The sequence below is a fragment of the Pezoporus occidentalis genome, unplaced genomic scaffold (assembly GCF_034315485.1).
Source record: "Pezoporus occidentalis ecotype Australia unplaced genomic scaffold, CSIRO_AGI_Poc_V1 ctg2, whole genome shotgun sequence".
NCBI lineage: Eukaryota > Metazoa > Chordata > Aves > Psittaciformes > Psittacidae > Pezoporus > Pezoporus occidentalis.
The window spans coordinates 20,479,709-20,502,875 of NW_026913855.1; the positions used below are offsets into that span (position 1 = coordinate 20,479,709).

Sequence of the window (23,167 nt, forward strand, 5' to 3'; positions counted from 1 at the left end):
GCCCCACTCCGCCCTCGCCCTCCTACCGTCCGGCCCCGCTGTTGGGCGCGGCGGCGGCGAGCGGAGCCGGCGCTGGTCGGTGTTGTGTGCTGCCCGGGGCACCGGTTCTCCTCCGCGTCTCGGCCCACGCCGCAGCCCCTCGACGGGAGGCCGTCAGCACCTTCGGTAGGACCGGGGTTGCGGGGCTCGGGTGTCTCCCGGGGTCTCGGAGCCGCGCTCGAATTGGCTGGGAGCGGGACGGGGACAGTATCATGATTTCTCCCGTTCCCTCCTTTGCCGTGCCGAGCCCTGCTGCCCACAGCCCAAGTCCTCCAGTCCCATGAGCAGGGTGACCGGGACAACTGCAGGCGCCTTAAGGAAGGGCTCAGCCCGCCCTAAGGCTGGGAAAGCAGCCGCTACTCCGCGCTCCGGCGGCTGGCGAAATAGGGGAGGACGGGGGCTCTGCCCCCGTCAAGCAATGGGTGGGCAGCAGCGGCGCCTTGCTACAGCTGCCCTGGGGCTGCGCATCCCGGCGTGCTCAGCCGGGGAGAAAGGGCTGCCCATTGGTGTCTGCCCGGTATGCGATAGCCTGTTCAGCACCACAGATGCTGTGGCTCTGAGTGGCCAAAGAGGCAGCGTGGGGGTCTCTTGTCTTTAACCTGAGATAATAGAGTTGGTTCTTTCCAGAGACAACAGAGTGAAGAGTTGTCAGGACACCGAAGGAGACTGAGGCAAAACAAAGGGTAAACTTATGTTCAGGAAGTTAATTGATACCTCCAAAGTCCATAGCTCAAAAATTATAGCTCTGTTCTATTAAACAAGACTTTTTCCTGAGAATGCTTATTAATTAATATGGTTGCATGGGTGGCAATCAAAGGTAGAACTTGGGGGCTAAAAGATACTCTCCCACTCACATGGTCACATTCTTAAATTACCAAGACTTCAACCTTTAAATACTGAATAGTGATCAGGATAGCATCTGGTAGCTCTTTAAGTGTTAGCATAGCTGGTGTGCCAGAAACAATTAACAAGATAGTATAAAAATTGAACATCCTTCTGAATAACACAGGAAGAATGCAATAAGAGTTGAGCATGTGAGTATCTTTAGCCAACTCTGTCATCAAGTGGGAAAACAGCACATAATGAAGCCGATCAACTCCTGTTTCTTCAAAGAAGGAACAATGGGTCTCCTAAGGATATGTCTTTTTGGTCTCTCCTTGCTTTAGTAGGCCATGGAGGGTCAGGAACTGCCTTACGTGCTCATTGACTGTATAGGAGGGAAGCATGGAGTATATGAAGACCACGTTGAATTTCTGGAGAAACATTTTCATCTCATCAGCATGAAAGAATATCTTGAAAACAAGAAATCTCTCAGTGAAAAGATCAGAGCTATTTATATGTGGTATCACAAACCAGTTATTAATGAAGAGCTGCTCCAGAGCTTGCCTAACTTGAAGATAGTTGCAAGCTCTGGAGTGGGAATAGATCACTTGAACCTGCACCTCCTATCCAGCTATGGTGTGAAGGTGGCCAACACTCCATTTGCAGTTTCCACTGACACTGCAGACTTTGGGATGGCTTTGATGCTGGCATCTTCCAGGAGACTTGTGGAAGGTAATAACTGAAATGGTTTTAGTCTTTTTCGAGAAAAGGTGACCTTTCAAAACAAGCAGTTAGCAAGCCTGTGCTGATGCAAAGGTAAGTTTAAAAGGAGAAATAAAGGAAAATAGAGGGATGAGGAAAAAGTTAAGACAAGCCTGTCATGTTGACAATAACTTGCATGCATTGTGTACCATTTCCAAACAGATATATCAGCAAGGTAGGTGTGTTCCTTCTTCAGACAGCCCTAAATTCAGGCCTCTTCTCCCATAGCCCATAGCCACTGATTCATTGTACTTCTTTACTGCAGTCCTTCCTTTTCAAGTTTTACTAAAAGGGGATTAAAAGGAGATATTTTCAAGTAGGCTTGAATCCTGTCTTTGCCAAACTGACATGTATCTGAGTCATTATTATGAACAAGCTGTCCAGAAATCCCTCCACCATGCTCTGTGTTTCTTTTCTGGGCCAACTTTGTTGTTTCTACAAGACAGCTGGGAACCATATTTTGACCTTACTGAAAGTCTTGATGATAATACAACTGATTCATCAGTTGCACATCAAAGGAAGATTGCTGCTTTGGCCTTAACTTCCTTGTCTGCCAAAGAGGGGCTGGGTATGTTTCTGTCCTTAGCAAGAAATCAATGTCAGACATCATGTTAACAGTACATTATCTGCTTCTTGTCCAGAAACACAACAATAACAACCTAAACCATTCTATGATTGTATGATTGTTGCCATTCCTGCGCTTCTGCCTTGCTTTATGATAAAAAGTCAAAAAAGCCCTGCAACCCCAAACTAGTAACCTGATGCCAGGACATTCTTTAAATGACATATTTTCATCTTTTCCCTCCCCCAAGGCTATCAGATGGCAGTCTCCCCCAACACAGAGTATTTCCCTGCAGACTGGCTGGGGGCTGAAGTTTCTGGAGCAACCCTGGGGATCGTGGGGATGGGAACCATTGGCTACAAAGTGGCCCAGAGAGCCAAAGCCTTTGAGATGAAGATTTTGTACCACAACAGGAATCAGAGGTAAAGCAGGTTGCATCTCCCATGGAAAGTATTTTATCACTGCTTTGAAGCGTTTTTTGTACCTTTCACTATCAAACTGATCTCCTGTTTTCTCTGTGCAAGATTAAGACAATGTGCTCTCTGTATTATTCTTACTAAATATTGTGCCAAGAAGCAGGAAGAGCCACAGATCATGGCCAGGTTCACACAAAAGTCCAAATCATCAGGCAAGCTCACAGGGCAGAGGCCAGACAGGGGCTGAGGAGAGCTGGACCAGCCCTGCTGAATCACTGGGACAGGAGCTAATAGCCCGAAGGGGACCTGCCATGGGGCCCTGGGATGTGGGGAAGCAGCGGGACAGGGACAGCCAGGACTAGTGGTGTCCTCTGAGCCATGACAAAAAGTCTCTGCTATATTACTGTCGCTTTATTTGGGGTGGCAAAGTACATATATACCTGCTGCAACATGGTAATTAATTTCCCAGCTTATACGGAAACAAAGTCAGGAAGGAATGGGAGAGATACATCTCACTGGTCTCCCTGAGCCTTCCTGTCATGTTGGTGACACTGTAATAGACTGAGGAAAGGAGAAGTAATCTGGGAGGATTTCGCTCCCAGATTTAACCTTTTTACATTTAACTTTTAACGTGGTTAAAAAGGATGTAACCATGCCAAGTGCAACGTCTTATACCTGGGCCGGAGCAATCCCAGGCACAGCTACAGGTTGGGCAGAGAAGAGATTCAGAGCAGCTCTGCGGAGAAGGACTTGGGGGTGTTGGTTGATGAGAAACTGAACATGAGCCGGCTTCAGTGTGTGCTTGCAGCCCAGAAAGCCAACCATATCCTGGGCTGCGTCAAAAGCAGCGTGACCAGCAGGTCGAAGGAGGTGATCCTGCCCCTCTACTCTGCTCTCGTGAGACCTCACCTGGAGTATTGCGTGCAGTTCTGGTGTCCTCAACATAAAAAGGACATGGAACTGTTGGAACAAGTCCAGAGAAGGGCCACGAGGATGATCAAGGGGCTGGAGCACCTCCCGTATGAAGACAGGCTGAGGAAGTTGGGGCTGTTCAGCATGGAGAAGAGAAGGCTGCGTGGAGACCTCATAGCAGCCTTCCAGTATCTGAAGGGGGCCTATAGGGATCCTGGGGAGGGACTCTTCGTTAGGGACTGTAGTGATAGGGCAAGGGGTAACAGGTTAAAACTTACACAGGGGAAGTTTAGATTGGAGATAAGGAGGAAGCTCTTTCCTGTTAGGGTGGTGAGGCACTGGAATGGGTTGCCCAAAGACGCTGTGAATGCTCCATCCCTGGCAGTGTTCAAGTCCAGTTTGGAGAGAGCCTTGGGCAACATGGTTTAGTGTGAGGTGTCCCTGCCCATGGCAGGGGGGTTGGAACTAGATGATCTTAAGGTCCTTTCCAACCCTAACTATTTTATGATTCTATGATTCTAACTCCTGTGACTTAGGTGAGGCTGGGACACAGGCAGAGACATTATCTCACCCTTTCAGAACCAGCTGACAGTGAAGAGCTGGATTTGCTAGCCTGTTTGCTTTCTTCTAGATGAGGTGTATGTGCCCTTCATAAGTGCTGTGAGTCCCATCAGGCCCTTGCCATCTTTTTATCTGTGGGAATCTAATGGGAGCTGGGCAGTACTTGCCACAACTTTGTCCTGATGGTTATGGAATGCACCAGCAGGTCCTGCAGCCTGTTATTTCAGTGAAGCAACACTGATGCACAGAGCAGGTTGACTGTTGCTGAAACAAATTTCAGAAGACTTAATCCTGGCCCTGTCTTGTGGCTTTCTTCAGTAATTTACAGATAAGTTACTTTACAAAGGCAAGGGAATTCACGTCAAATATCAGTCTTGCTTTTGGGCTGGAAAAGAAACCCCATCACATGCAGAAGCTGTGACACAAATGCATTTATTTATTGTTTATTCAGTGCATTCACATGATTCTTGCATGCATGATTCTTTATGTACGTGATTCTTTACACGCATTTCTTGCTTGCCCTTCCACAGGTAGAGCACTGCACAATTGTGTGTAGTGCACTTGGTATTGTGGGAAACAGTGTGACATACTGAGTTTCAGGCAGATAACAGTCTAACTGCTTTGCATTATGGAGTGAAGAAAATGATTAAGAAACCTTTTACCTAAAGATGATTTGAACTTTTTTCTTATTGCTTACTGCTGGACTTAATTTGGGGTTTTCCCTTTCAGAAACAAGGAAGAAGAAAGTGCCATTGGAGCTGTTTACTGTAAGAAGATAGATGATTTGCTCCAGCAGTCAGATTTTGTGTTGCTGTCTGTAGCCCTGACTCCACAGACACACAAAATGATTGGGAAGAGGGAGCTGGAGCTGATGAAACCCACAGCTACGCTGATAAACATCAGCAGAGGTAGGATGCACAATAAACAAAACTGCATTATGGTTTGCTGGCATAAAAAGTCCTGGGAAAACCCAGTCCTATTGAGTGTCTCTCACTCTGAAATTTTTGGTAAATTGTCTTGATTACTAGATTATTTAGATCTCCATGGACACATCTCAGCAAAACTTTTAAGCATTCTGTAATTTTGAGCAAGTAGGTCTCTAAAATGTTAGTGAGCTTGGAGTGTTAGAAGCCCATGTGTACTTGCATAATGTCCTGCTTAAGCTTGCTACTTATTTAGTGCAGTGCTGTTCCTACGTACATCACAGCCTGCTCTGAGGTCTGGCACTGTGCTTCATTTTATTGTACTTCATTTTACTGTGCCTTTTAAAATTCCTATCCAACTCCACTGCATGTACCCAAGCTTCTGCCTCCAACTTCACCACACTTCCTCTGCTGCCACTTTGTTTTGTGAACATTGCTGGCCCTGCTGTATGCGTGACCACTGTGCCCAAAAGGATGGTGAGAGAACGGTAGGAAATCTGAAAACAAGAGTATCATCTTTCTTACTGTAACCCAGGTCTGGTTGTGGATCAGGATGCTTTGGTGGAAGCCCTTCAGAAAAAAGTTATTAAGGCAGCCGCTTTGGATGTGACGTATCCTGAACCCTTGCCAAGGTAGGAGATGTATTTAGGTGAAGTATAAATGAGTGTATGTATGTGGTTTTGGTTCAAAGTAAGTACAAGTTTGTGAGCGTGTGAGAAGTTACACAATCTTGTTAGCAGGAGTACACAATGGACGTGCACTGGTCCTACCAAAACAATGTCCCCAGTCCTTCCGTCCTAGCCAAGCAAATTTCACACTGACTCATTTGGAGGATTTGTTGCATAAAAAACCCACAAGCAAGGCAGCAGTTTGAACTCCACTAAGTATGCTTTGGTCATGCAATTATTTTTTATTCTTCGTTATTATTTTAAATACTTCCCTGGCCCCCTCAAGGTGATGAAATAACAGATGAATGCTCTGTGCGTGACTGGCTGAGTACTTATTTTCCTTTTCCAGGAATCACCCCTTGTTAAAGCTGAAGAATATTATAATAACTCCTCACATTGGAAGCGCCACCAAAAAGACACGCCGCCTAATGATGGAAGACATGACAGAAAGCATACAAGCAGGTCTTACAGGTCTTCCTATCCCTAATGAAGTATTACTGTAAAGCGGCCTGCATTTAATGTGTCATTAGTGTTTGTCCTGGTGTGATGAAACAGTAATTTGATCACTCTTCATGCAATTATGCTTGGTGTGTATATACAGATCAAATATAATTGTTCTGGTTTCAGCTGGGGTAGAGTTAATTTCCTTCCTAGTAGCTGGTGCAGTGCTGTGTTCTAGCTTTAGTCTGAGAACAGTGCTGATAACACACCGATGTTTTAGTTGTTGCTCAGTAGCACGCACTTACTCTGATCACGACTTTTCAGTCTCTCACGCTCTGCCAGTGCAGAGGGGCACAAGAAGCTGGGAGGGAGCAGAGACAAGACACGTGACCCAAACTAACCAAAGGGGTATTCCATATCACAGCACGTCATTCCCAGTATATAAACTGGGGGGTGTCACCTGGAAGGGGCTGAAGACTGCTCAGGTTGGGCTGAATATCAATTGGCAGTTGGTGAGCAATTGCATTGTGCCTCACTGCTGTTTACTGGGTTTTTTTCTTTCCCCTTCTAGTTTTGTCTTTTCTCCCCTTGTTATTTTCCTTATCATTATTAGTAGTACTATTCTATTGTACTTTAGTTATTAAACTGTTCTTATCTCAACCTGCATGTGGGTTTCACATTCTTTCAGTTCTCCTCCCGATCCTGCCTGGACGGGGGGAAAGGGAGGTGGGGTGTGAGCGAGCGGCTGCATGGTAGTGAGATACCTGATGGTTTTAAACCATGACAATTATGAACGCAATTGAAATTGCCCATCAACATTACATCAAATTGAAGGATGGTTAAATCGCATTCTAGTGTCACCGATGAACTACATGGCACAGCAACCTGTGTCTCGCTGATGGCCCTGCTCTTTCCTGATGCTCCAGCAGCAATATTTACCTTTGGGGAGCAGTTTGCAAGGCTTTGCTGGGGCAGCCCTTAATGGAAACGCAGCAACCAGCCTTAGTTTCACTTCCCAGACGTCTCACCCACCCTAATAACAGAGCCTCTGCCCAACTGTACCTGCACGGGGCTTGGCTCTGTGTGTACATGAGGCTCCCCGCGCAGGCGGGGCCACCCGCAGCCACCGCCTCCCGCCTCCCGTCGCCGAGTCGCTGCCAGCCCTGACCGCCGCGCCGCGAGGGGGTGCAGGCACCGCCGGAGCCGCAGCCCCAGCCACGGGGATCTCTGCAGCGCCGGGTCAGGTCGGGCCTGGCCGGGCCGGGCCGCAGTGGCAGCATGTTGGGCGCTCTGGCGGCAGCTAGTGCGGGGGTGCCGCGGTGGTGCCGGGCGCTACACGGCTCCGCTGCCCTGGGCGGCTCCAGGAACCTACTGTGGAAAATGCTCCGGAAAAAGAAGTAGGTGCGGGAGGCGCTGGCTGGGCAGCGGGGCCTCCCGCCGGGCTGGGCCGGGCCTTGCTGTGGGGTGAGCGGCCGCAGCCGGCCGGGCTGCTGGGTCTTCCCTGCTTCCGCCAGTGCGGGCAGGCGGTGCTGCCGGTGTTGCTGCGGCCTGGCAAGCGAGCACAGGGCCGGAGGTACCGGTGCTCTAGATACTGGGAAGTTCTTCCCTGTGAGGGTGGTGAGGCCCTGTCACAGGTTGCCCCGAGAAGCTGTGGCTGCCCCATCCCTGGCAGTGTTCAAGGCCAGGTTGGACGGGGCTTGGAGCAACCTGGTCTAGTGGAAGGTGTCCCTGCCCATGGCAGGGGGTTGGAGCTGGATGAGCGTTAAGGTCGTTTCAACCCAAACCAGTCTGAGTCTTTTCTCCACCTCTGCATGCAGGTTCAGCCGCGGATGGGGAGCATTGCTCCCTGCACCCCACCCTAGTCTACCTGTTGTGGGGAAAACTACCTGTGGGCATGAAAACCTGTGTGTTGTGTTGTGCCTTCGGGTGGGTGGTAATTTAATTACACAGGGAACCCTTTGTTTTTCTGTGCTGCTGAAAGATAAAGCTGTTTTCCTTTCCTTTTCCCCAAAGAAAGAAGTTTTGGTATGACAGCCCTACCCTGGGATCTAAACTGGTAAGTGCAAGCTTCTAAGGTGCTGTGTTTGTCTGTGCCAGGAGGAACAAGCTTGTGCTTCTGCCATTGTGTCTGACTTTGAGAAAAGCATTTTCTGGTGGAAATAGCAAAATTCTGTAATGAACACTAGGGCTCCAGTTTCACTATGACATGCCAGGATAGCTGTTGAGAGAAGCCATTCAGCTCCCCATGGCTTTTTCCTCTTCCATGCTGATCTTTCATTCACACGAGATCCAGTGCTGTTTTAGAATCATAGAATCAGTTAGGTTTGAAAAGACCTTTAAGGCCATCAAGTCCAACCACTGACCTAGCTAGCACTGCGAAGTCCACTGCTAAACTGTGTCCCTAAGCACCCTGAACACCCTTGAGCCTACAGCAGAGAACTGATCCAGGTTAGAAATTCTGTATACCAGCTTAGTTTTACTTTTATGGAAACCAAGTTTTTATGTCTGTTTTTCAAACAGGTGCTGCTTTTCAAGTTAATGCATGCTCTATTTTAGAAAAAGGATTTATTGACCTGTGTAACTAGCTACAAAAAAAACCTAAAACTAAGCGGCCTTGACTGTAATACATGAAGGTCAAAGATTTTGTGAAAAGAAATATTCTTTATTGAAACGTGATATATAAGACCTATATAAGACCATCACAGCTGCAGTAATGGCATTCTAAGAGCATACTTAATAAAATGTAAAAAAATGTATGTTAAATGCTTAATACAAATACAAGTTTGCAACTACAGATTAATGTGTTGTGGTTTTGTTGTGTTTTAAAGATGTGTAAACCAAACACGTTGGCCTCCATAATGAAAGCTGACCAGATAAAAACTAGGAAAGAAGATAACATACGCTTCAGAGTCTTGAATGGTCTTATTCATAAAGCTGTGGCAGAGATGATGGCTACCTGTGAAGTTAATCAAGAACTTTATGATCTTAAGCTGGAAATCTGCAAGGCAAGTGCTAAAGCTTCAACTTGTTTTGAGCAGCTCTGACTACACCTTGGCATGGCGGGCCAAAGGAGCTCCTCTGGGTGTTGTGATGCTTGCAGGAGTTCTGCTGCATTGCTTTTGATGTGGCAGAGCACATCAAGATGAGGCTCTGGATTCATTTTGCAGACTAGGAGAACATTGCCATTGTTGCACCTGGCACAGCAGACCTTTGCCATTATAATTGCAAATGCAGCTAAGGCCAACTAAATAGTGATTCTCTTAGTATGACTTAGTTTTGTTACTCAGATATGTAGTATTTGCCTTACCCTTTCTGAAAGGGGAGCCTGGTTTTGCCAATAAAATTGTATCTTTCTCAGAGCCTTTTTTATGCAGCTGTGTGAGGGTTGATACCTCCTGGTGTTCCTCACTAGCATCACTATACAGGCAAAAGACCTAAGTGAGACATGAGCTGCCTTCAGAAAAAAATGCAAGGCTAATAAAATGGCATTGGCAAGCAAAGTTCAAGAAGGAGTTAGAATTTGTACCTAATTGTCAAATTCATGGTTTGAAAGGGACGTAAAAGTGTAAAAGTAAAATTCAGGAACTAAGTCATTTTCTGCATTCTTGTTTGTTGTAGGTTTGTTTGTTTGTTTTTTTTTCCCATTTGCAGTTTTATCTGTGTTTGGCTTAAAAGTTTGATGGACTTAGAGGCATGGAAAACCAAATTGCACCTCATAGCTGGTTTTGCCAGCTGAATTCATTCTGTCTTCAAGCATGTGATTAAAATTACCTGGGCAATGTGAATATTTTGGCTTTATATGTGCAGTGTCCTTCATATAGTACTTCTCTCTCTCCTGGGCTTTGAGGATTGCTTGTCTAACTTGGATGGCATGTCTGCACTTAAAAATACTGGCTGGTGAAGGCAAGCCGCAGCACTTTCATTGCTGTAAATGAAACAACTTATAACACAAGAGATGGAAAAAAACAGCCTTCTTTCAAATTTAGTGCAGATTTTATTGTAACTGTGTAGTGCTTGGGAAGAGTTTGTGCTGCACTGGGATGTGGCTGAGAATGGATTTATTGATTTATTCTAGAGCTTGATTTATTCTAGAGCTGATGCATGACATCCTTGTCTCTAAATTGGAGAGACATCAATTTGATGAATGGACCACTCGGTGGATAAAGAACTGGCTGGATGGCTGCCCGCAAGGAGTTGTGGTCAACAGCTCAGTGTCCAGTTGGAAAACAGTAACGAGTGGTGTCCCTCAGGGGTCGGTGTTGGGACCGGTGTTGTTCAACATCTTTGTTGCTGACATGGACAGTGGGATTGAGTGCGCCCTCAGCAAGTTTGCCGATGACACCAAGCTGTGTGGTTCAGTTGATACCCTGGAGGGAAGGAATGCCATCCAGAGGGACCTTGACACACTTGTGAGGTGGGCTGATGCCAACCTCATGAAGTTTAACCATGCCAAGTGCAAGGTCCTACACCTGGGTCAGGGCAGTCCCAGGCACAGCTACAGGTTGGGCAGAGAAGAGATTCAGAGCAGCCCTGCGGAGAAGGACTTGGGAGTGTTGGTTGATGAGAAACCAAACATGAGCCGGCTTGAGTGTGCGCTCACAGCCCAGAAAGCCAACCGTATCCTGGGCTGCATCAAAAGGAGCGTGACCAGCAGGTCGAAGGAGGTGATCCTGCCCCTTTACTCTGCTCTTGTGAGACCTCACCTGGAGTATTGTGTGCAGTTCTGGTGTCCTCAACATAAAAAGGACATGGAATTGTTGGAACAAGTCCAAAGGAGGGCCACGAGGATGATCGTGAGTATGAAGACAGGCTGAGGAAGTTGGGGCTGTTCAGCCTGGAGAAGAGGAGCCTGCTTGGAGACCTCATAGCAGCCTTCCAGTATCTGAAAGTAGCCTATAGGGATGCTGGGGAGGGACTCTTTGTTAGGGACTGTAGTGGCAGGACAAGGGGTAACAGTTTCAAATTGAAACAGGGGAAGTTTAGGCTAGATATAAGGAAGAAGTTCTGAAATTCTTTACTGTTAGGGTGGTGAGGCACTGGAATAGGTTGCCCAAGGAAGTTGTGAATGCTCCATCCCTGGTAGTGCTCAAGTCCAGGTTGGACAGAGCCTTGGGTAACATGGTTTAGTGTGAGGTGTCCCTGCCAATGGCATGGGGGGGTGGAACTAGATGATCTTAAGGTTCTTTCCAATCCTAACTATTCTATGATTCTGTGATTCTGGTCTGATACCATTACTTCCATTATCAAAAGAAATAGAATCTTAGAGTCATAGAATAGAAGGTACCTTAAGATCATCTAGTTTCAGTCCTCTGCTATGGGCAGGGACACCTCACACTAAACCATGTCATCCAAGGCTCTGTCCAGCCTGGCTTTGAACACTCACAGGGATGGATCATTTACCACTTCCCTGGGCAACCCATTCCAGTGCCTCACCACCCTCACAGTAAAGAACTTCTTCCTTGTATCACAGTATCACAGTATGCTAGAGATTGGAAGGGACCTCAAAAGATCATCTAGTCCAATCCCCCTGCCAGAGCAGGAACACCTAGATAATGTTACACAGGAATGTGTCCAGGCGGTTTTGAATGTCTCCAGGGAAGGAGACTCCACAACCTCCCTGGGCAGCCTGTTCCAGTGTTCTGTCACCCTCACTGAGAAGAAGTTTCTTCTCAAGTTTAAGTGGAACCTCTTGTGTTCCAGTTTGTACCCATTACCCCTTGTCCTATCATTGTTTGCCACTGAGTAGAGCCTGGCTCCATCCTCGTGACACTCCCCCTTTATATATTTATATACACTAATAAGGTCACCCCTCAGTCTCCTCTTCTCCAAACTATAGAGACCCAGCTCCCTCAGTCTTTCCTCATAAGGGAGATGCTCCACTCCCTTAATCATCTTTGTTGCCCTGCGCTGGACTCTCTCCAGCAGCTCCCTGTCCTTCCTTGTATCTAATCTAAACTTTTGCTGTTCAAGTTTAAACCCATTTCTGTAATCCATCAGAATTGACTTTTTTTCCATATGAAAAGTTAAAATTACATAATAATAACAGGTAAGAATCATGCTTCAAGCCTGATACATCAAACTTTTATCCACTTGATAACACTGGTTGTGGTGATGAAGAAATGGCTTGTGTTAGATGGGGTTGTTTGTGTGCTTATATTAGACTCAGCATGGGAGATACGTTGATCCTGCAGTAGAAACAGCTGGTTAATTATCATGGTGGGTTTTGGTTTGGTTTTTTTTAATAAGTGGTGGCTTTCCCAAGGGAGGAGCTATTTGGTAGTAGGAAAAACCAGATTCTAGTTTGTTTTTTGGGGACAGTCCATCCTCTCTAGGAAAGAGTAGCACTGTTGATAGCAGACTGTGATGCAGTTTTCATTTCTGGGAATACTCCGATGGCATTGTCTTTTTCTGGTGATGTATGTGGATACCTATTTGTTTGAAGTCTTGGTTTCTGGACTAGATGATGTCTGAACTGTGCCTTCCAATGGGCAGTTTATGCTTTCTCCTCCCTCTTCCTTGGCTCCTTCCTTTGGTTGAGCCAGATAGGATGTTAGAAGCTTGCTAAGTGTACTGTCATAGTGAGAACCTGTTGTGAAGGACAGTGCTAGATGTGATGAATGATAGTTTCAGAAATCTTTCAGAATCCAAGTTGTGCTATTTTCAATTGCATGTATGACATGTAGGAATATTATCTGTTAGTGAGCTACAGTTTCAGGCACTGAGGTTCCCATTAGGCTTCAGGGCTACAGAGACACTTATATTACAGTGGCATGGAGGGTCCTCTTTCTGTCAGTATCAAAACCATATTATGAATGACAACAAACCAGGTCCTTCTTTAGCAGAAATGTACACTTCCAACTGTATTCCAAAGCACTGTCATTCTGGACAATTTGTGATGGTAACACTGTCATGGTGAAGAAATGGAGCACTGTCAGTAACATACAGGTGTTGGCAGACTTGTCTGTTTAATTTCAGTTGAAGGGGAGGTTAGGCAGTGACCTCCCCAAATAAAAAAGTCCTTTCAGGTACTGAATGTAAGTCCTATTTGGTGTTAAACTCTTAAAGGCACCATATAATTATGGTTCTTAAGAGCAGAGATGGAAGAAGAGATTCTCCTAACAATTTACATATTCAGTTTGGATCACTGTATGCTTATTCACAAATTAAAAGACTTTGCTGTGTATGAAGTGTGCTTATACATATAATTTAAAAGAAACATTTGTGGTTTTGCAGGTGTCACTGGCATCAAACTTTTCAGCCTGTCGTGTGTACTGGAATCCTACTGCTACTATGGAGAAAGAAAGTTATGTTGAAAGTGTACTGCAGAAAAGTGCTCCACGTATACGGTACTGCTATGGGGCAGACAGGTCGCTTCATAAATTCATAGCCATGTATTATACCATTTCTTGAGTATTTCAAAAATCTGTATCTGACCTGTTAGGATGCTTTCGATTTTTAGATATTTGAGTCAGAGCATCTCTTGTGAGATGCCTCACAGGGAAGGATGGCTGTGTCACACCAGCTGTGTATTCTCCTGCTGGAGCACTGCTGGCTTATTTGGCTTCTGTGCTTTCCTAGGATTGGACTGGGCTGAGTTGAAAGAAATAAGAGTCTGGATGAGGTTTTACTTCATTATACTAGTAATGGTGTGCTGGACATGGCTGTACATGACAGTAGGCCAGAATATGATGTTGCTCAAGAGGACTGGCAATTGCAACAAATAATTCCTTACAGATTCACTGGGCAATTCTGATCGCTAGGGACAATTTGGACTTCCAGAAGGGATGGCTGACATTACAGAAATTCTTTACAGTACTGATACCAGAAAATAAATTATGGGATGCTGCCATGTATTGTGCTGCTTTTACCCATTTTTGACAGAGGGTCCATTGGGTTTTCAGGATATCGGAGAGATACTTACTTCTCCCTCTTTCCTTGGCTTACTTACCCTGTGCTATACAGCCAAACTGTTGGAGGATCAGGACTTCATCCAGTGGGGGAGGTGGCATTGAAGCATAATGTAGAGCCATTTCCTTACCCCTGTTTCCCTAGGCTGTATAATTCCTGCTGCAGCACAATATCTTTTCTACACCCAACACCTTCCGCTTTTTGAGAAGGAATGTTGCTGGCTGGGAAGAAGATGAGGGAAGCCCTTGTCAGTCCTCCCCACATCTAGCATGTAGGACTAGTTGTCTTGCCCTGCTGTGAGGTCTTCATCCCCCACTGCTCTTACCCCTACAGTGGGGATAAGGAAGCCAAATGAAGTGGGGAAAGACCTGTGCCAGCTTGTGCATATAGGAGACAAATCTATCATCAATACTCGGTGGGATCTGTAGCTAGTAGTTTTTATACATTATACATTCAGAGTTGGGATTCTGCAGTGATGTGTTGTTTAGCACTAACCTGAATGGATAACCATCAGACTGCAGGTTTTGCAAACCGTATACTTAAGTTTGCAGTACTCTGGAATTAAAGTATTTTACTTGTCCTGGAGGTGCTGTTCTGTTACTTATACTGGTGAATGCTTTATTTTTGCCAGGTATCTTCTGAAGAGTCAGCAGATTATAGGAAATATGCCCCCAATAGTATTTGTAAAAGACAAAGCAGCTGCAGCTGTAAGAGAGGTAATTGTAATATTTGACTGAATGTACAAATATAATGATATGCAAACATGGTGACTTAGCATGGCATAATGCTTAGGAGTATGGAGAGAGCTGATTGTTCCGTTGCTCTACCAATCTACATGAAAAAGCAGTCATTGTCTATATCCTTTCCTCTTCACATTCCAGAGCATTTAGCAAAGAATCTTGAGTGACGCTTATCTAGAACGTAAGAGCACCCTTGTAGCTATTGCCTCGTGAACACTTTTTGATGCTAGTATAAAAAATTCTGAAGTGGAGTTTTCAGAGAAGATTGTAGGCCAGATCATCAGGCCAATAAAGAAATCTTAAAAGCCGAAATTATAATTTTAAGGAACAGTAGAAGGTAAGCAGTTGTCTTTTGCCTTGTATAGATGATTATAGGAATGAGTTTTAAGGAGCTGTCTTCCACATTTTAAATGTTACATGTCTTTAAAATTCTATTGAATGTAATCAGTGATTTTTACTTTTTCTTTACCCCAACTAGCAAAGTGCAGATCTTTGCATAGAGGATGTAAGCTCACTCATACTACTCCCCCCCCCGCCTTTAAAATTCATTAATTTTTCACATTTTCTGTCAAGGTGTTGATAGTTTTAAGTAGTTGAAATATTGCTAGAATAATGACGTTTTCTAGGAACTGGCTGTCATTAGGAGTGTGAAATGAGATCTCTGAAATAGAGAAATTTCCAGAAGAGAAAGGTAACACCAATGAGTAGAATTTCATCAAAAATGTCTTCTCAAGCTGTTGAAGTGAATGGAAAGAACATTAGTTGAAAAGAGCGTGTTCACATTTCTGTGCCCTGAAGCACCTTATTCTTAGATGTATTACTATTACAACCAATTACTGTTAGTGACTTACAGGCTCATGTAGCGTGTATTTGCAGAGCTGGAAGGGATAATAAGGGCTTCAGACTATCTGGAAATGCAGTGAACTGTTTGAACTTTCTGTAGTCAGAAAAATTCTGAGTTTCATGCCAATGTACTGATCCATAATGCAAATGCTTTCCACCTGAATCGGTGTCAACAAAAAGCACAAGAACAGAAATGAAATAAACACTTCTGAAAGCTGTTAATATTCATTCTTATGCTCCCCATAATCAACACAAGAAATTATACACAGGTAATGAGTGATTATAGAAGCGCTTTGTCATTAATATTACCCTGTTACTAACTTATGTAGATGGAAGTACAAATACGTACTCCTGCAGGTCCTGCCTTTCAGTTCTGTTACTGTGGGGCCTGTTCCATTAATCACTGTTTCTCAAGCTTTGTTAAATAACCACTTACTATTTTTGAAGAGTTTTGAAGAAAACCCCTGGGCTGCCTTACTTTCAAGTTCAGTGCATCAAGAAAAATTAACTACTTCAGACAAGTAAAAACCCTCCTTTAAGCTTTGTCAGCACTGGGAAGCACCTAGATGGACCATCTTTTCACACTTTGCAGAGCATCAGATTTATGTAATCCACAGATTTGAGTAACAGTGCTTGAAATAATGTAGCTGAACCTGTTTTTCAAGTATTGGAAGACAGGGAAGGACCATGCAATTCAACTCCTAGTATAATATGTGCAATTAGAAAGGAAGTAATGTAAGGAAAAGTGCGAATTAAAATTTCGAATGAGATTAAATTTTCACAATTAGGTACAGTCTCTAAGCACTGAATATACTAGATTTGTAGCATTTACTGGTTAGTCGCCATGTTAAAAGGGAGTTGGGAACTCAGTATTTACAGGTAACAGAAGTACAAACTTGCAGAAAGGGGGAAGAAGTGAAAAGAGTCTTAGTGTAAGGATGTTATGAAAAAGAATTCCAAGACTGAAGTAAGACCAAAAAAAAAGAAAAAAAAGGAAAGTCACATAATCCCCAGCCAGCTGTTAAGAAAGTATGTAAGGCAAAAACTTTGTAGGAATCCCTGAATCAGTTACACTATTTGACACAAACTTCCTAGGCAAGAAATATAAGAGGTTCTGTTGAAATGGAGGAAAATACTATTTTGGAATGGACAGTATTCCAAACATGGAAAATAATATTTGCTGTTAAATACTTGTCTATTTCTTGTGTAGGTGTGAACAAAGTAAATTTGGTACAAGACTTCTCATATGTATTGTTTTCATGTGTTTACAGATTGAGGAATTATTATCAATTGCTGATTTTGGACCTCCAGAAGCAGAAGAAACATCTCAGAATGATTCTAGGTGGGTTTTTTTTTTTTTAAATCAGAATTGTACAAGTATCTGTTTTCATCTCTGTTGGCCAACTTAGATTGGATATTATTTGACAGAAAGGACAGAAAGTATATTTTAATTAGATGTGTACATTAGATTTCAGCAACTGGTGTTACGAGGAAATAGAATGTAGAAGAGCGCCTTTTTGGAAAACCTTACCGAAAAGGCATCTTAGCTTTTAAAGAGATCAGTTAGGCCCTTTTATTAGCAGAAAAGGCTACAGAATAGCCTAGGACAAAACTACTATGTAATTATTACAGAAATTAAATGGAGAGGATGACATTTAATTTTGTGGCTTTAGCTTTCTTTACCAAAGTTATACCCATTTATTAAAATGAAGGGAAAATGCTTCTTATATGCTGAGGTTTACATTCATATTGTAGTGCAGACACATTTTTGTAGGCTATTTTGTCATTGATTCTTGTGCATTGGTACCTTGCTGCAGAACACAGGTTTGCAAATATGGAAAGGAAAAGTCTGTTTTCTCATATATAAGCGGACCTCTGTTAAGCTGTGGAGCTATGTTACAGCATAGTATATATGCTTTCAGAGGCAACTAACCCATGGGGTGGTAGCAGAACACAGTCTTAGAAATCAGCTGTGTTTGTTGTCTGTACTCTGAGTGATGTAGTCATCAGATCTGTTACTTCAGACACATTACTTGTTCTGGTATTAGTATCTTTACTTTTATAAGGGAAGTATTTTTAGAATTTGTAAGAATTCAACACTTGATATGTTTTTGGTAATTAAATTGAAAAAAAAAAGCAGCTTTGCATCAGTAATACTTGTTTCTTGCTGGTAATTTTCTCATGAGGATAAAAGCTATATGTTTACCAGTACTCCTCTCCTTGGCCACTTTTTTTCTGGTATAAAATTAATTTGTTATACATGCCTTACAAGTTTCCTGACAAATCTTTCTATGTTAACAATAAGTAAGCTAATTCAGCATTCTCGTGTGAGGGACTTTTGGCTATTGAGGGATAAGGCTGAACAATCTATTAGAATGATGATTCTGTGGACTGGATGTTCTTGAAGCCAGCAGCCGGCAGTCTGTTGGTGGAAATGCCTTTTGTCACTTAACATCTTACAAGACGGTTCATCAGATGCAAATCAGAAAGAGCTTCTTGGGAGGAATTATTTTGACAGACTTGCCCACAGGGCACTGCCATCTTCCTCTCTTTGCATTTTGTGTAAATACTTAAATCCATACTTAATGCTTAAGCATTAGTACTTAATGCCTAAGGTGCTACATGCTGTCATTCATACATCTGTCTGATGTGTTTGGGCTCAGGCTGCTCATTCTTGCTTTTTGGAATAGCTCTGAGAAGTCTTAACTTCCTTGGGGCTCCCAGGTCGAGTGCTCATTCTGTTATCTATGCACACCTTTTCCCAGAAACAAGCAGTTTCATCTGGAATGTAGTTGCTTTATTGGCTTCCTCCCATTAAATCTGTTGACATGCTGAAAGGCTTACACACAGCCTGTCCTTGGGGACACAGTACGGTGGTATCTCTTCCTTCTTAACGTAGGAAGGACAATGCTGAACACAGTGCATTAATAAAACTGAAAACTCCCAGTTATTTCTGTGTTACTGAAGTTGTCACAATTGCATTGTCCCTTAAAATATACATGGGGGGGGAACCCACAACATTTGTCTTCTTTTCCACAGTAAACTGTTCTCTTCAGCGGCTGAATCTTCAGAGCCACCCATGCGGTCTAATCTTTTTGGTATTGATCATGAACTGCTGAATAAGCAGATAATGGACTACAAAAGACAGAAAGTGTCAAGAGATACAGAAAGCATTGCCTGGACAGAAGAGCAGGAGCAGCAGCTTTCTAAGATTCGAAAGAAAATGAAAAACAAAAAAACAAAGAATCCTCCTGATGATGACATTACACCACAGAAATACTTAATGGACAGATACGAAGCTGATTACTGGGACGATAACACTGAATCAGTCTCAGACTATGAGCTGGAGGATGAATTGCAGGAAGATGTAAATGAATTGGAGGCAGATGATGGCAAAACTATAAGTCAACCTACTGATAATCCAAAATGAATTGAAAAAGCCACTCCCTTTAAAATGGAGACTGCCAATAGCAAAGAAGACTGCTGCAGATACTGAAAGATGACTTTGGTACAGCCTGTTTATCACTTCCTCTTTCAAACTAATAGGTTTGTCACACGTGGGGAGATTGGCTAGCACAAGGTATGTAAGAAAGGAAAAATGCTATTTGTGTCATTTTGTTAAGCAGCTTTCAAGCTGCTGCAGTTGTAGGACTTTCAACCGGAGAGCAGATTTGTTAATAACAAAATAAACACAGTGGAGCACTGAGCTAAAACATCTTGTAATTCTGTTACTGCAAATAAAATCAGGATTTCTGTATTGAAATAAAATGTCTTTTTTCAGTCATCTGGATAAAAATAATCACAAAGTGATTGTGTCTGTTATTCTAAGGTCAGGAAGGAAGAGGGAAGCAAAATAATGACAGTGGCATTCAAAGAGCAGCCTTCAGCACACAGATCAGGACAAGTTATTCTCCTGAGGACCTAATCTAAGGGGGGAATTCCTTCCACAAGAAAGTGAAACTCACTGAAATTACAGCAAATATACAACTCTCAAAGAAAATAAATTTATTTACGTTAATATTCAGAAATTTACAGTTCTGCAAAGGGGAGCTGCATCCAGAAAAGAATGGAAAACTGCTCATCTGTTGGGTAAAATTGGTCAGAGCATTGACCGTGGCTGAAAAAAATGTATTAAAACCTCAAAGGCAGTGAAAAAGCAGCAGGGAATAGAAAAAGCAGCAGGGAAGAGCAAAAGCAGCAGGGAAGAATGCCCCAGTAACTTTGAGATTTGGAAATGGATGGAAAAACATATAAAAAGTGAGATTAGACCTTTCTGGCTCAAAGCAAGTAAAAAATAATAGCATGAATGTATAAAGGCAGGAGGGCTGAAGCTTCAAAAGAAGTTATGACTAACAAGGTAGTAAAAAGGAATTCTACCAGAAATAACATTTAATCCCAGTAGTTAATAGGAAAGTAAAGAGAATGCAAGGGAGGGTGCACTACAGTATGTTGCTCTAGTTTTTCAAAAAGATTTAAAAGATGCCAAGTATAAGCTCCAGAATATAAATAGTCTAAATGATTCTTAGGTTGGACAGAGTAGTTCAGGTCAACATGAACACTGAAATTCACTGTATTCACAATTTTCAGTGTGCCTTGTTCAGGCTTTCTAGAAATCCTTTCTAATAGGACAGACGCACTTTGAAGCAGATGCTTTAGTTTGTTTTCCAGTGAATGAAGATATTTCAGAAACTGTTCATGTGCAGTATCACTGTCACTCAAAGCTAGCTGGGGCTTTATTGCAACTTGCCAACAAATTTCTTAACTTTTTTGAGTGGACAACAGGAACCTGTTAATTGGTACTTGCTAAATGAACCCACAGAATACTAATGTCTCCATCTTTAGTTTCTGCTGTATAAAATGTGGGACTTTCCTAACTACCTAAAGGCTAAAAAAAACAAACCAAACCCAACCCAAATTAACACCCAAAAACCCTACATATTAAGCTTTTGAAAGAACAAAGAGAACAAAGTTGACTGCCTCTGCTTTTTAAGTTTGGACATATATAAACTAGGTTTGCAGTTCATAGTTTAGTTTTCATCTAAAATAAACCAAAATCTTGCTCACTGTCAGCCTGTTGTGGTTTAACCCATAGACACCTAAGCACCATGCAGCTGCTTGCTCATGCCTGCCCGACCCAGACGGGATGGGAAGGAGAACGGAAAGAATGTAAAACCTGCAGGCTGAGATAAGAACAGTTTGGTAATTGAAATAAAGTAAAATATTAATAACAGTAATAACAGGACAAAGAGAGGAATAAAACTCAAGAACCAGAAATGATGCACAATACCCACTGACCAATACTCAGCCCAATTGAGCAGCAATCAGTCGCTTCCAGGTAATTCCCCCCAGTTTATATACTGGGCATGACATGCTCTGGTATGGAATAGCCCTTTGGCTAGTTTGGATCAGGTGTCCTGTCTCTGCTTCTTTCTGGCTTCTTGTACTACCAGTGTGATAGTAATCTCACTACATTTATAGCTGTAAAAGACAATAAATTGAATGCTACACTCTATCTGAGCTGTAAGAACTATGATCACTTGCAAAATTCTTTGATTTAGTTTTTATGTATTAAACAATCACAGCTGGGGAAGGAACTTCTGGGGCCTTCAGACCCAGTCCCCAGGTTGCCCAAGGAAGTTGTGAATGCTCCATCCCTCACAGTGTTCAAGGTCAGGTTGGACAGGACTTTGGGCAACCTGGTCTAGTGGAAAGTGTCTCTGCCTGTGGCAGGGGATTGGAACTAGGTGATCTTAAGGTCCTTTCTATCCCAAACCATTCTATGATTCTATGAATTTTTCTGGGGAGGAAGCTGAACTCTTTCCAAATATATTTCTTCATCTAAATTGTCACAGTCCTGATACAATGGAAGAGCCACAAAAGTGCTTACTTATTTTCTTCCCCTCAGTAACACAATGGATTTGAAGAGCTGACACACAGACTTGTATGCTTGTTGCTAGCAGTGCTAGCTTTGCTCGGTAGATTCCAAATGGTTATCTCAGCCTATGGAGTGTGTGCCTCCTTAAAGAAATAGCAAAACAGAATATTCAAAAGCAAACCAGTAAGCAGTGATAGGCTGACATCACCTCATTAAGACACATGAGAGTCAAATGGTTCATCACTGCCTCTGACTCATGTCACGTGGTCTCTGCCATGGGGCAGGACCTCAAACACAGTGAAAGAGACTTGGGAAGAATCCCAGGGCATGAAAGTGGACGGTGGAGCTCAGAGCAGGCAAACAAACACAGTTACGCTGTGCTGCGAGGTGCTGCACCAAGCACTTGTGTGCTACAACATAAATGGGCAAACCCTGAACTGGAGACCTGCTTGGGTTTTCTTACCTTTCTTTGCAGCCCTGCTCCCCTCTTGGCAGCAGTCACTGTAACTGCTGAACACGACTCAACAGCTTCCCGGCAACTAGGTATTGAGCCCCAAACATCTGAAACTGAGAGCAACATCACCATATGCCCCTTGTGGTACGTAGGCTTACAAGAGCCCTTTTCATCTGTCATCAAAAAACAATGAGGTTTGCACATAAGTGAGGAAAGACTGCCCAAGACACAGTTTTCTTACAGAAGAGTTTAGGGTAGAAGCAAGAAAGAACTACGTCCTGCAGAAAATGCATAGGCTGGATGTGCATTTCCAGCACAGGCTGGAAAACGCTCCAGGCTGGATGCAGTTGTTCACCTCATCTGTTACTCGGATTTCAATCCATCCTGAGAACTATGACTAAACTGAAGCTTCCCCTTCCCAAGTGGGAATGGGGTCTTACTCCTTGCTGGCAGGAGACCCCCACCTCTGTGGAGAAAGGGAGGCAAGGAGAGGCAGGCTGTGGGGCTGCTACAGGGCTACTGCATCCTGCTAACATTACCTTGCTTCAAAACTGAAATCTAAATTTGGCAGTTACTCAAAGAGTCTTTGGTGAAGGACATGATTTCAGCAGCTGATGAGCAAAACTGTGCATATTTGGTCGATGGAAACTCAGTTCTAGTATTTTTCTTCTTGCCACCTTTGAGAGAGCAAGCTGGGACAAACTATGCGCTCACCAGAGTTGAAGGTCAACAGTAGACAGCCAGATGCTCTCTGTGCATCATTTCATTTTGGATGCCTGAAATGTAGCTTCCTTACTGGTACCTCTGACTGATTTGTTTAAGGTCCTGACATTTTGTGCATTTCCATTTCTGTCACAGCAGAAGCAGTTAGTGGGAGTCAACACTTGCTGTTAGAACCGAAAGGAATGCTTATCACTTGGTCAGTCCAGACTCAGGCTGACATACACCCATTGCGGTATGACTCCTGGTAACTGTTTCCATCTTGTGGGATGGAAATCTTGAAAAATCATTATTCTGAGTGCATCCCTTATCAAATTCTTACTTTTTTATTTATATTGATAGGCTGTTTGCTGGCAGATTCATAGGACACTTGTCATGGTAAATAAACATCGCAATTTGCAAGCACAAGTGCCTTTCAGTTTTCTGAACTATGCCATTCTTTTGGCTTTCTCATCTTTCTGAGGAAATTTCCAGTAAGTTTAAGAGTGCGATGGGATGCTGCAATCCCACTGAAGTGAGGC

At 43.4% G+C, this 23,167-nt stretch overlaps 2 protein-coding genes across 9 annotated transcripts; both read left to right on the forward strand.

The window, feature by feature from the left end:
• Positions 1-5: 5 nt before the first annotated feature.
• Positions 6-6,766, forward strand: LOC134163333 (probable 2-ketogluconate reductase). Of its 7 annotated transcripts, XM_062618119.1 has the most exons (7): positions 16-165; positions 667-722; positions 1,209-1,593; positions 2,436-2,607; positions 4,804-4,982; positions 5,533-5,629; positions 6,015-6,766. In XM_062618119.1, exons 3-7 carry the CDS (start codon positions 1,212-1,214, stop codon positions 6,166-6,168), a joined length of 984 nt encoding a protein of 327 aa, XP_062474103.1. In that variant the 5' UTR covers positions 16-165; positions 667-722; positions 1,209-1,211; the 3' UTR covers positions 6,169-6,766. The 7 variants fall into 7 exon arrangements, with proteins under 7 accessions (XP_062474098.1, XP_062474104.1, XP_062474103.1 ...); XM_062618114.1 differs by lacking the exon at positions 667-722 and having other exon boundaries at positions 6-556; XM_062618120.1 differs by lacking the exon at positions 667-722 and having other exon boundaries at positions 12-165.
• Positions 6,767-7,298: 532 nt separating this feature from the next.
• RBFA (ribosome binding factor A) lies at positions 7,299-19,272 on the forward strand. Of its 2 annotated transcripts, XM_062618128.1 has the most exons (7): positions 7,299-7,503; positions 8,120-8,162; positions 8,935-9,111; positions 13,340-13,452; positions 14,646-14,730; positions 16,869-16,939; positions 18,637-19,272. In XM_062618128.1, the coding sequence occupies exons 1-7, from the start codon at positions 7,385-7,387 to the stop codon at positions 19,025-19,027; spliced, it is 999 nt and encodes a 332-aa protein (XP_062474112.1). In that variant the 5' UTR covers positions 7,299-7,384; the 3' UTR covers positions 19,028-19,272. The 2 variants fall into 2 exon arrangements, with proteins under 2 accessions (XP_062474112.1, XP_062474113.1); XM_062618129.1 differs by lacking the exon at positions 8,935-9,111.
• Positions 19,273-23,167: the final 3,895 nt, after the last annotated feature.

Excerpts from the sequence above, each read along its gene's own strand:
- LOC134163333 (XM_062618114.1), top strand. The coding sequence starts at position 320 with ATGAGCAGGGTGACCGGGACAACTGCAGGCGCCTTAAGGAAGGGCTCA. Across the intron at positions 1,594-2,435 it reads TTCCAGGAGACTTGTGGAAG|GCTATCAGATGGCAGTCTCC; the intron begins GTAATAACTGAA and ends CCCTCCCCCAAG. Across the intron at positions 4,983-5,532 it reads GCTGATAAACATCAGCAGAG|GTCTGGTTGTGGATCAGGAT; the intron begins GTAGGATGCACA and ends ACTGTAACCCAG.
- RBFA (XM_062618128.1), top strand. The coding sequence starts at position 7,385 with ATGTTGGGCGCTCTGGCGGCAGCTAGTGCGGGGGTGCCGCGGTGGTGC. Across the intron at positions 7,504-8,119 it reads AAAATGCTCCGGAAAAAGAA|AAAGAAGTTTTGGTATGACA; the intron begins GTAGGTGCGGGA and ends TTTTCCCCAAAG. Across the intron at positions 16,940-18,636 it reads ACATCTCAGAATGATTCTAG|TAAACTGTTCTCTTCAGCGG; the intron begins GTGGGTTTTTTT and ends TCTTTTCCACAG.